General features: G+C 38.1%; 1 protein-coding gene across 2 annotated transcripts in view; it reads left to right on the plus strand.

The window, feature by feature from the left end:
* The window catches only part of LOC110106379 (L-arabinokinase), a 93,421-nt gene that overhangs the window by 17,074 nt on the left and 63,489 nt on the right, over nt 1-12,858 (plus strand). For both annotated transcript variants that reach the window (XM_020836265.2, XM_020836266.2), the window contains exons 10-13: nt 2,114-2,167; nt 2,252-2,354; nt 2,447-2,556; nt 2,680-2,799. In XM_020836265.2, the coding sequence (XP_020691924.1) occupies nt 2,114-2,167; nt 2,252-2,354; nt 2,447-2,556; nt 2,680-2,799 (387 nt within the window). The remainder of the gene's footprint in view (nt 1-2,113; nt 2,168-2,251; nt 2,355-2,446; nt 2,557-2,679; nt 2,800-12,858) is intronic.

A 12,858-nucleotide genomic window follows, 5' to 3' on the forward strand; every position in this document is an offset into this window, starting at 1 on the left:
CACTAGCCAGTGTTTCCATTCTCTTTTTCTTAAACTTGTTTAATGTTGAATTTCTTAGACCATGAGGAGATAATTATACTACTTGAAAAATATTGATGTTCTAAAACCGAAATGGTCCCCATTCATTATTGCAACCGAAATTCTCTCTGTTTCTTTTCATTGGATATCTGTCAAAACCATGTGTACTTATTCTTCAAAGCTCAACCAAAAACACGAGGGTTCTATTTTGCTGAAGCATATAAAAAATGCAGGAAGTCATGTAAAATTTAACTTTTTATGATAATAAATATTGAGATTTAGCATGGAACAACATTGAATTTGTCTCCATTATGACTTGAACATGGCAGCCCCTCCGCACATATGGCAAGGCCACATACATCAACAGTTTGGCAAACCCTGCATCGGCTGGAGCCTTTTTTTTTAATGCTCTGGTTAGCTAATGAAAATCAAAATAGCTATATGTGCGGGCAAGTATGAAATGAAATATCATTTTCCTTTAGTTTCCCAAGCAGGGGGTGATCATTTTCATTGGAGACTTGAACTGCTGCAAGCGCCAAAGTTGAAAATGATAACATAAGGGCTATATATCATTTTCCTTTAGTTTCCCAAGCAAGTATGAAATGAAATATCATTTTCTCTTTTTGGCGCTTGCAGCAGTTCAAGTCTCCAATGACAACCCAATGAGAGTTGATCGGGGAGATCGAACAACAAATGTTCCTTAAGATATCCCAGAGCATAGTCCTCTCAGAAAGGATTGCTGGATACATAGATGACCGAGAGGAAGTACAAAGTGGTGTTCCTAATAATTACAGAGCCATGAATAATTTGGTTATTAACAAGAATGGGGTTGAAATGAGCCACATTAGCATTCCATTTGATCTAGATCTCGCCAGGATTGCTGCAATTGAAATTGTATGTGGAGCTTTCGTTGCCAAAAAACATAATGAGAATTACAAAACCAGTTGTCTGGTAAGAGGTCAAAGTTGACTTTAGCTTCTAAGATATAAAAAATATTGATGTTGAAGGTTTGGATCAGATTCTTAGAAGAAAGAATCCAATCCAAACCATTAAAGCCTCTTACATTCCAAGAGGCGATGACAGGAAGATTTGGCGGTTCCGGGCAGGGGAGTGGGCGACTTTTTGGCCTTAGTAGATTTTGGGGGCAAGGTTTGTTTTAGAATAGCCTATAGAATGGTTTGTTGGACATCAGAAAGAGGTTGTTTGAGGTTGGGGCCGAGAATTTGTTTTGAGCTTCAATTGATTGAGAGGAGGGGAAGGCTGAAGATGGTATTAAAAAATGTCCTAAATTGGAGTTTAGACTTGGATGGAATGTTTGTTTAAGAATTGCCAACCTATTTTAAGGTTGGCTCAGAGGCCTTAGATTGTGGGTTCTGGTTAGGGTTTTTGTTGCAGTGAGGAAGATGAGTTGGTGGGGTTATGCCTTGGCTTTTTGCTTCTACTTCTGCTCCTTGAGGGAAGTTTGGGTGGTTGGAGTTCTTGGGGTGGTGTGGAAAATATGACCCGGATAGCAACATTTTATGGAGCATAGCAAGCTGATGTTTATTATATGGGCTGGTCAGGGAGGAGGAAGGAAGGTGAGCAGACTTCATGTAAAGGAGGGATAGAAGGGGAGGGTGGTGCACCGGCGCTCCTCCAGCAAAGCAACAGGAAGGAATTGTACATATCAGAGGGCCAACGGCTAGAATTTTCTTCTCTCTATTACTAAGCTTTCCTGGTCCTCCTTGGGATCCCTTTAATACTGTTATAGGGAGGGATTTATGTGCAATCTTATCATACAATATAGCTATGTGGTTTCAATGATTTGAGTATCGACCTCACAGTCATCTTGGAACAACCTAAATGTTTATCCAGGCCTGCTATGAAACATGTTACAAAAATGAATCCAACTAGTATCAATGTGTTTTTATTGCAGAACCTGTATGCTACATTCACCTCAGGTATCCTCAAAATGCCAACGATTATTTGCTGCAAACTGATATTGCATTCCTTTTGTTTTGTTAATACTTTGGTTTTCCAAATGGTTTTTTATATTCCTAATTTTTTAACGATTCCTAGACCATGGTTTATTTTCCCCCTTTTTGTATCCTTGTAGCCAGCTGACTGGAAGCTTCAGGAAGAGTGGTTACCTTCTGGTTGGCTGTGCCTGGTATACTACTCCGCACATTGTTATGAATTAAATTTAGATGGCCTTCAAGATGCTTGTCTTTACACGAACTTCCATTTTCTGAAGGTATGCGGTGCATCCGATACACAAGAGCTTCCTCCAAACTTTATAAAAGTTAGAAAAGATGCTTACACACCTGATTTGATAGCAGCATCAGATTGCATGCTTGGTAATAATCTTAAATGGTACCAATTACAAAATTTCTTTAGTATAATTGATTTCAACTGAGTTTTGGTTTATCAAATGAACCCATAATTTCAGGGAAGATTGGTTATGGCACATTCAGCGAAGCATTAGCATATAGGCTGCCATTTGTCTTTGTACGAAGAGATTATTTTAATGAAGAGCCATTTTTAAGGAACACGCTTGAGGTTGTAACAATATATACTTGTGGCTTTTTGTTCAGTATAACAGGCTTCAAGTGTTGTTTTTGTACACATTTGTACCAAATATTCAAATGATGCAAGCTTATATGATGTTCTTTTCTGATGTAGTATTACGAAGGTGGTGTGGAGATGATCCGGAGAGATTTTCTAGCAGGACAATGGATCCCTTACCTTTCTCGTGCCCTTATGCTTCATCCATGTTACGATGGTGGCATTAATGGGGGCGAGGTATTCCTTTTTCCCCATCTTTCTTGCTCTGATGCCTATTTACACAAAATTAATATATTTTTTTAAATATAGATCTTCAATTGAGTATATTTTTCAGAACTTGTTAATATTTCTTATTTCTATCAAATCGTCTTCTTATCATAGTCAGTTGGATTTCACCTAAATTGATAAACCTTGGTTGATTTGAAGGTCAAAATTAATCACGTTGCTGTGACTTTCTGACGGGCTTAGGACTTTGTAGAAGCTATTAAAAACTAGAATTCATATCGCAGGCAATTTGTATTATTTTGACGCCACAATATTTCCTAGTCATAGCAGGACTACACTATGAATTTCTATTTAATCCCTATCTCATTCATATGAATGGTCGTTGGCTTTCTATGCAATGTTCAGAACAAAATTTAATTGTTCAGGTTTTTTACATGGACCTAATTTGACATGCTCCAATCTGAACAATGGAAGAATTCTTTGGCAAAATAGGTTAAAAAATAGATAATGAAGACCAAAAGACCTAAAATATCAATTTCAGTTTCGTTAAACTGAGAACTAACGATAAGAATATAGGATGAAGAGATACTCAAGCTAATAATTGTTATTGTCACTCTATGTTGACTATAAAAAAAAAAGAGAAGAAATTTTGAATCAATGTGAGGAAAAGCAATTGCCTCCGCCGGCCCCACCTTGCCAAAATGACGCATCTCTTCGCACAATAACCGCTACTTCACGATAAAAGGGAGAAAGATAGAACAAAAAAAAAGGAACTTACGCTCGCTCACTTCGCTCCTTCGACTCCAATGTTGTTGTTCGACTTCGTTACTTCGCAAGAAGAGTCTAGGGTTCGCCCTTCTTCTCCTCTTTTCGTCGTTGCTGTTTGGCTCCGTTGCTTCACCAGAGGTGCGGAAATTGCACGCGCCGCTCCTTCGGTTCCCTCGTAGCCATTCAGCTTCGTTACTTCGCAGGAGGCAGAGATTGCACGCGTCGCTTCTGCGGCTCCTTTGTCGCTGTCCGAATTCGTTGCTTCGCAGACATCGGACGAGTCGCTCCTCGGCTCCATCGTTGCCGTTCGACTTGTCCTTCATAGGAGGAATAGAGATCGCAAGGGTTGCTCCTTCGGAGGTCATTGACACCTGTTTGAAAGTTTTTTTTATCACTCTCTCCTTTTTTTAACATTATAATTATAATAATTATAATATAATTATATTTATAATTATAAATATAATTATATTATAATTATTATAATTATAATGTTAAAAAAAGGAGAGAGTGATAAAAAAAACTTTCAAACAGGTGTCAATGACCTCGCGTCGCCGACTTTAAGTCCGGTCGAGATGGTTTAGAATTCGGAAACCCACGCTGTGATCTTAGATCCGGGCGGATGATTTTAAATTAGAAGCCCCTGCGCCATTGATCTTAGATCTGGGCGGGATGAAATAAAATTTGAAGACCCCACGCAGTCGATCTTAGATCTTGGTGGGATGGTTTAAATTCGAAGGCCCTACGCCGTTGACCTTAGGTCCGGGTAGGAAGAAATTTCGGCAAATGCCGCCCCGATTTCTCCCTCGGTGGGGAGGTGACACCGGGAGGCTGCCGAAATTTCCTCAAAATCCAAAGGGAAATTCAATTTGAATGTTGATTCAACTAAAGTGTTAAAAATTGACTTTTAAATATTAACTAACTAATTTAGTTAATTAATGTTTAATAAGAATTAATTGATTAATATTAATCAAAATAATTGACTAATTGAGATCTTTAAAGTCTGTTATATCGTCAAATGCATGAGAGTGGAGAACCTACAAACACTCATTCTCCTTTGGTCCCTCTAAATCTAAATATTTCATTCTTTTAAAGACCTTTGCAATCATCCTTTGAATTAGGCTCACTTGAATTATTATTAAGAGCCTACCTTAAAATTTTTCTATGAGACGAAGGGGCAAGAATTTTCTCTTATTTATTTTTACCCTACTCATTACTCTCCCAAATGCCACTCAGCATAAGTGAGAATTTGTTGGCTATCGTTTTAGCCCAAAGACTATTTTTGGGATGCCTTGAAGGTCTTTAAATGAGACTGTCTTGAGTGTCTCTAAATGAGACCTATCTTTAAAAATTCTAACACAAGTAACATTAAGTGGAAGACTTTGAATTGCTGTAATATTTTAAATGATATTCCTTTTGAAATGTTAGAAATCTCTAACTTTCACAACACCATCTTTCTACCTTCAGTTAATGGAATAACAAGACTCGCAACAAATTATCTCATTAATTGATTATTCAAATTAATTAACTAATTAAAATTAATTGGTTAAATTTACATCTGAGAGCATTTTTAAATGAAAATTCTTAATCCGAGAGTATTTAAAATACAAGAGCTTTTTGTAAATTCAAGAGTTTTAAAAACCTAAAATAATTTAAATATAAAAGCAATTTAAAATCTGAGTTAAAAGCTGAAAGTATTTTTTTTTAATTAATCAAATGAACAATTATAAAAATAAAAAAATCCAATAAAAAGGGAGGGGGGAAGAGGAGTTTTCACTAAATGACATATACACCACTACTCTTCAAACTCTCAAACAAATTGTGCAACCTCTCCAAACAACAACTCTACCAACTCAAACTGAACTCCTTTGCATGCTCTCCAAAGCTCCCCTATATGAGCTCCTACAGGCTGCAGCTACATGTGGGCTCTATCCTCTACAAGTGCAAGCCCTGGCTGCTATAACTATTGACTACGAGCACCTGCAAACAAACAAATGAAGAGTCAGTACATCATAAATAAATTGAATGAATGCTGATAAATCTAAGCTACTGTAGGTAGAACTGAGTACTGAAAAGCAAGAAAAGCTAAGTATGAAAAAGTTAGCAGAGCAACAGAGCCAAAAAAATAGATAGAGTAGTGGACTACTGTAGTAGGAAAAAAATTACGAGCATAGAATAACTAAAAGACTGACGCCAGTGTCAAAACCCCGAAGTGTCAAAATCATAAACTTAAACCAACTCAAACAACTACAGAACAAATCTCCAAACATTATATAAGCAACTACTGTCTATACAAACACATAATCATACTCAAAACATCTGGGCAGCCTTGTTTATAAGAACTTGATTGTAAGATCCACTATCCGACAACTTTCAAAGGAAAACAGTAAGCCCGACCTTAGGGAAAAGTTTTAGGTAAAATTGACCTACCCCTAACCCCCAATTAAAACATCGGTTACTTCTAGTAGAAGTCGTAAGTCCGACCTCTGAGGGAAATGTTTATGTGATAATACAATCCTAGACCTCTCACTCGGGCATCCTAGCTTATAGGGTTAGGTTGTAAGACCCATCAATGGGCCACTTCTAAGTGAAGTAGTAAGTTCCATATGTTAGGGATACTTTTAAAATAAAGTACAACAACCCTAACGCTCATACAAATAACCAAACAACTTCTAAGGAAACCACTGAATCTTCCAACAAACATTCGAATCAAACTTTATGGGCATCATAGGCTAAAAGGATTAAGTTGTAAGACCCGCTTTTCAGGTTACTTCGTAAGGGAAGTTATAAGACCTATCCAAACAATTAAATTTTTCTAGCAGCCTTGCTATAGAGTTAAGTTGTAAGACCTATCCTTGGACAACTCATAAATAGAGCATTAAGCCCCATTCCAAATCAAATCCCCGGGCTACTTTATACGAAAGCCGTAAGTCCCAACCCAAATCTAGATACCTGGGCTGCTTCCTAAAGAAGCCATAAGACCCGCTCCAAACCAAATTCCTGGGTTACTTCTAAATCAAGTCATAAATCCCAAACTAAATAAATCTCTGAGTATTCTAATAGATGTAAATCCCAAAACATCTAATCAAATTAAAGCCCACATCTAATCACTTCAGTCTACTCGGGATCCCTATGAGGAGGTAACTCATGGCTGCTAATCAGATTCACTGGACACTACGATCAATGATTGTTAGTGTTGGTAGACAGAAATCTATGGTATACCCGGGATGACAGAACCATGGGATATTGATCGGGTTTACCTCCATCTTCCCCACAATTTAGTCTAAATTACCTAAAATTTATTCATCCTTAATCGAGAGTTCTCTCTTACCTATTAAGAGGGGTAATTAATTATGAGTGCTTGCACTCATAGGAAGTAAGGATCCCAGATCTAATTAAACCCAGACACTACCCTCAGAAAAATCTGGTTAATTACAATCTGACTTAAGTAAGATGAAATGCTATGACTGCAAAGTGGGATTCATGCATTCGTGCTATTTTCTTGAGCCAACACTCTACTTAGGCAATTGAAAGAATGATATGGCAAAGGGAGTTTTGTCTCCCTATTCAAGTGGAGTGGGCTCTGTTAGCACTAGCTTTGTTTAGGAATGCTTCTGTTTTATGGTAATTGGACCATGCTCAGTTTGGTGTTCTTCCGGGTATTGCCTCTTATTATAAATAAAGGGTTTCTTTACTAAATAGTACACAAAAATTCCTTTTTCTCTTAGCTTGGTATCCAAATGTGGTTCATAGCCCTATCCACCTCCCCTTCCTCGTGACCTACACGCATGCTCCACTCAGGTTCTCGCATGCAGCAGAGAATGCATGCTTGATCTTCATTCACTTGCTCATCTCCACATGCTCGCTTGGTGCTTGCCCATGTGTGCTGCTTGCCCGCATGTGTCACCCTCCTATAAATATTTATTGCTTGGAATCAGCTATCATTGCTCATGTAATTCCCCAAGATTGAGGGAATAATTGATCCCAATTTAATCTAGTTTAACTTCAATCTTCAGTTCTACCAACAAATCATCCAATATTCAACATGATCTATAAAGGATACACAAATCATGTGATTCATTTCTTTTCAAAATATTGATTTATATTAGTCTAGAAGAAGTTCAATACTTCAAAATACATAAATAAACTTGACTACAAAATAATACTTTTCTATCACTCCGCTCTGACCGAACTCAACTTGATCAACTATCTTGTTTACTGGCGGGACTCTTTTTCTTTTCCTGAAAATATGAACATAAACTTAGAATGAGCAACCCAGTCGCTTAGTAGGTCTCCTTTTTCTCTATTTTAATTATTCAATAATAATAAATGAATAATTATAAGAAAAGCATTAAAACCGAAAGGTTTTCACTTATCGATTAAATTTCTTGGTTATAAAGTATCACCACTTATAAGTGCTCTTGATACAAATATGATTTCTATCAATTATATAAAGCTTTCCACTTGCAATAGGAATAAGTGAATTAAAATATAACAGTCACGTAGGAATACTTGTACTTGAACTTGCAAATAATACTAAATTAGTTGTTTTTACTAGCACTTGTGAGTGTCACTAAAATAAGTTGATCACTTTTAATTGCACTTGTACTTATTAATAATATAACTTGTTCATTTGTAATTGACTTGAACATAACACATGCTATTTAAACTTAACTTAGAAATAAAATTCATTTAAGTTACATGCATATGTTTCGATGTTTGCTTATAACTCTACTTCCACTTGATTAAATTTAATATCTATATAAGATAGATAGAAATATACATGATTCCCCTTTTATAATTCCACTTCCACTTATAACTCTAATTTGTCATTTCACTCCTGTAGAATACAGAAGGATGAATACATAAACATAAATATGCATGGGCCAATAACATAACTTATAATTGAACTTGATCATCTCCCCACATAACATCCAACATATGCAATGCAATTTCACATGAGAACATGAATATGAACATGGACATTTCAACGTTCAGATTTAAATTACAACATATACTTGCATCCTAGTTGGAAATATAGTGATAAAACTTAGACATATTGTTTAACAGTGGCATTTTAAATAAACATTCACGAGAGATATTCAGAACAATGTTTAGGGGATTTTATTGAACTGTGACACTTTTCAATATAATTAACCCCATATTCATAAAATATTCCAAAATTCATACGTGAAAATCACCTGATGAAATTTTAAACTTTACTAGTTAAATTGTTAAAAATAAAAAGCGCTACAACATACATAAATTTATACAGAGAAAAACTAGTACAACTTGAATAAAATGGTTTAAATCCCATAATTTTTAGTTTGTCCAACCAATTTGAAAATCGAAATGGAGGAACAAAAACCTACCTTAAGCTCTTTAATATCCTTGACTAGCCTGACAGATGAATCCCGCACAATGGCCGTCAAAACCTTTCTTCTTTCTCTCTGTTTTCCCCTCTCCCTTCTCATCTCCAGCAACCGAGTGAGGTAAGGGTATGGGATGAGAAAATGAAAATGAATTTAGATTTTTCTTATATATAAAAACTCATGGTAGTATTTATCGCTACTTCGCTTTGTCAGAATATTCTCGATGCTCCTGGATAGAGTGCGCAGTGGCCCAATGCTCCCTCCAGAACCTTAGTGCTCTCTAAACAAAGAGCTCATCGCCACAGCGCCACTTAGGCTAGCACCACAGTGCTCCCATTAACTTTTTGATACCTAAAATTTTATACAATTCTAAACTTCAACCCTCATTAAAATGCCAAAGCTTTTAAAATTAAACATATACAAAGAGATTGGAAAATTTATACAAGTTATGTAGACACATTATAGCTCACTCACCCAATTGCTTGACGATGCATTATTGTTCGTTTGCGCCTGCTTACTCACTTGACGTACTAGCCCCACTTGCTTACGCCCACTCACTCACCTTAATATAAATAATATGAATGAAGCCTGCAGCTTGTGCTTTCCCCTCATGTTCGCTCCTCGTATGCATCCCAATTCGTGTGCACTCTCCTACACTCTTGTCTTGTGCTCGTAACCCTTAGTGCTCACTCTCACTAGACGCTCTTACCTTCTCACAGCTATTGTTGTCTAATGCTTTCCTATTTCCTTCCTCACTGGCATCACACCTCTTCCCCACACTTAGCACCAAAGCCCCTTCTCGTCATACACCTCTAATCATCGCTCCCAACTCCTCTTAGACACCCGCATGCCTCTCAACAGCCACAAACTTCGTCCTTTCCAAATTTTCTTAGCCTGCCACCGCCCTAACGCCATTGGCCAACCATCTCGCCGCCAACACCTGCTTGAGCTACCATGAGCCAAAGTCCACCCTCTCTCTCTCTATCCATTCTCTATATCTCCCTCTAGCTCTCTCTACTCTTCTCTCTCTCTAATATATAGTTAATACATCTCTCATTAATCTTCTCTCCTCATATCTCCCTCTACCAAATAGTCCCCTCTCTTTACCTCTTTTCCAATATCTTTTCTCTCTCTAAATAGAAAGGAGTCATCTTCTCACTCATTTCTCTCTGCCCATTTTCTATAATACCCAGAATTTCAATTAGATCAAGTCTATTGTTTCCACTAATGGCTGAAATGGCTATTAATTAATTTAGTGGAAATTTATCTATTCATTATTGCTGGCAGTTTCCACTATAGTCCCACTTAGCCAAGCATGCATTGGTTGATTTGAATCCAACTACTGGGAGCGGATGAAAGGGTTAGTGGAGAATGCATTATAATATAATAACATTATATAGGTCAAGTAAAGCACTGAAACCTTAAGCATTTATTCCTCCCTTCCCACTGCTCTTCTCAATAGTTCGAACAGAAGGGGGAAGCTTCGAGCAGAAGAGCTGCAGCGATGCTACGGGTTGTTGGCTGCTGGAGAATAGCTGAGGGAAACATTCAATTTTGCTGAATTCTGATAATAGTTAAGAAGGAAAGAGGTAATTACTGCTGCAGGGATTTTAGAATTTGTTAGTAGTAAGAAGTAGGTCTGCTCAGATCATCGTTTTAAAAAATGTTTGAGGCGGATGCCTTGAGGTGCGCCTCAAATCAGGCCGTAGCATGGGCGAACTGAGGCTTAAGCCTCGACAACTTGGACGAAACTTAAGTCTTTTTCAGTGAGGCATATGCCTCAAGGCCTGAGGTGGTTTGAGGTGCTGCCTCAATTCATTTATATTATTATTTTTTTCGACAGAGTTGTGTGTGCGTGAGTGAGTCGAGCACGTTTATAAGACTTAGGGCTTTCTTCTATTTCGAAGCACATGCGCCGCTGTAACTCTCTTGTTTTCTCTCGTTCCTGTTCTATTTGTTCCTTCGTGTACACTACTTCGGCCTCACTCTCTCGTTCTGCTTCTCCTTCGTGTGCTTTGCTTCGGCCTCGCCTCCTTGGTTGCTTTGGCCTCGCCTCGCCTCGCCTCACCTCGCCTAACCTGCTTCATGTCAGGAGTTCTTCCGAGCGAGTGACCTTGGCTGCTTCGTGTTAGTTCTTCTGAGCGAGAGGTATCGATCAATCTTACCTTTCAAGCACATGTATAATTCGACTGTTTCTTGTGAAGTAGAATTTCAGTAGTTTCGTAACTTTCGGGCTTGCCTGCTTCTTGTATGGTTCGATTGCCCAACAGGAGCTTGCAGCATTGTGCTTAATTTGATCCAACGGGAGCTAGCAGTGAAGGTAAGGCGCCTTCCTCACGTTCGACCTCTTTCGCCTCCTCATTTTTTTGCCATTTCTCCTATTATGCATGATGCGTGGCAAAGTTTATTTTATATACACTGAGAGAGTGGGAGGGAGAGAGAGAATAAAAATGATTGGAAGGTGCTTGAACAATGATATATTTTTTGCAGTCCCATTTAAATATCATGGTCAAAATATTTGTTCATTATTCCCAATTCATGTACTAAATTTTGATAATATTTAATTCATAATCATATAAAATTAAAAGTTTAACAATATGAATGCTTCTTTATATTATTTATATTATTGTAATACTTTTAGTTTATATAGTTTTATTATTTATATATTATTTTTTAATTTGAGGAATTGCTTATCACTCATGCATGGTTGCTTTTTCTAGGCTTTTTATACACTACTTCAACCAATCTACTTGGTACTATTGAGATATGTTAGAATTCATAGAATTTGAGAAGGGTAAAAATACCTTCTAATTATTATATAAAATTATCCCTATTTATAGATCTATACAAGATGTCTTAATAAAGAAATAAAGAACTTCTAATTGATACATAATTGCCTCAATATAATCCTTCCTAATTCAGCTACCCAAACATTGAAGGATATTGGCGTGATCCAGGTGAGCCTCCCACGGATTCTCATCCTGACCGTGGGATCAAATGCCAAGGAATGATTGATATTTTGACACTCCCCCTCAAGCTGGAGACCAGCTTGCAATTACTCGCTCAGAGGTAAAGCTGCATTGGTTATGGATAGGATATCAACCACCAGAGAAAGTCGACAATGAAGGCCGATGATGGAAAACTATCCTCAAAATTCCGACAATTAAGGCCGGTTGTGGGAACTTGTATTCCTCATAATTCCAGCAATGAAGGCCGGTGGTGGGAACTTTGTATTCCTCATAAATTCAGCAATGAAGGCTTCTCGGAGAAAATTTCCCTTGTCGACAATAAAGGTCGATGATAAAGATTTTCTCTCTTTTTTTTCACTAAATTTTTTTTTCTGTCCGACAATGATGGTCGATTTTTTTTTTTTAACCGGGCCAAGCCAAGTTTTAAAAGACTCGGACCGGATGGCTAGGGCTCAAAGAAAGGCACGGTTTGCTCTCTCAATCCGCAAGTCGAGTCTCCGTCCCGACTTCCTTCTTGCGGTCGGCAGAAGGATTTCAGTTGGCATGGCCTTTGCTGAAGCCCCGTCTCCACTGGATGGATCGACAACACTTGATCTTCAACAGCAATGAAGGCCGTCTCTTGCTCCGTCCATGCCCTTATCTTTGTTCGCACGTCTTCGCTTCTTCCATCGTTGGCTTCGACTGGCCTTCTTCGACGACTTGCTCCTCCTATCAGATCGAAACTCTTGAAGACTCGTTTGTGGCTGTTCGACCGTGCTCCTTCGACGACTAGCCCTTCTGTCGGATCAGAAGTTCCAATGCTTGGATCGGCTCCGTCGTTTCCTTCATCCGGCTTTGTCTCGTTCGCGTACGTAGAGGTTTGCTCGGCCCATCCCGTGGGTTTCTCTCGGCTGGTCCCGTGGGTTTCGCTCGGCTTCGTCCCGCACGTAGGAGCTCGGTTTCGTCCCGCTAGTAGGAGGTTTGCT

The sequence above is a fragment of the Dendrobium catenatum genome, unplaced genomic scaffold, assembly GCF_001605985.2.
Source record: "Dendrobium catenatum unplaced genomic scaffold, ASM160598v2 fragScaff_scaffold_1608, whole genome shotgun sequence".
NCBI lineage: Eukaryota > Viridiplantae > Streptophyta > Magnoliopsida > Asparagales > Orchidaceae > Dendrobium > Dendrobium catenatum.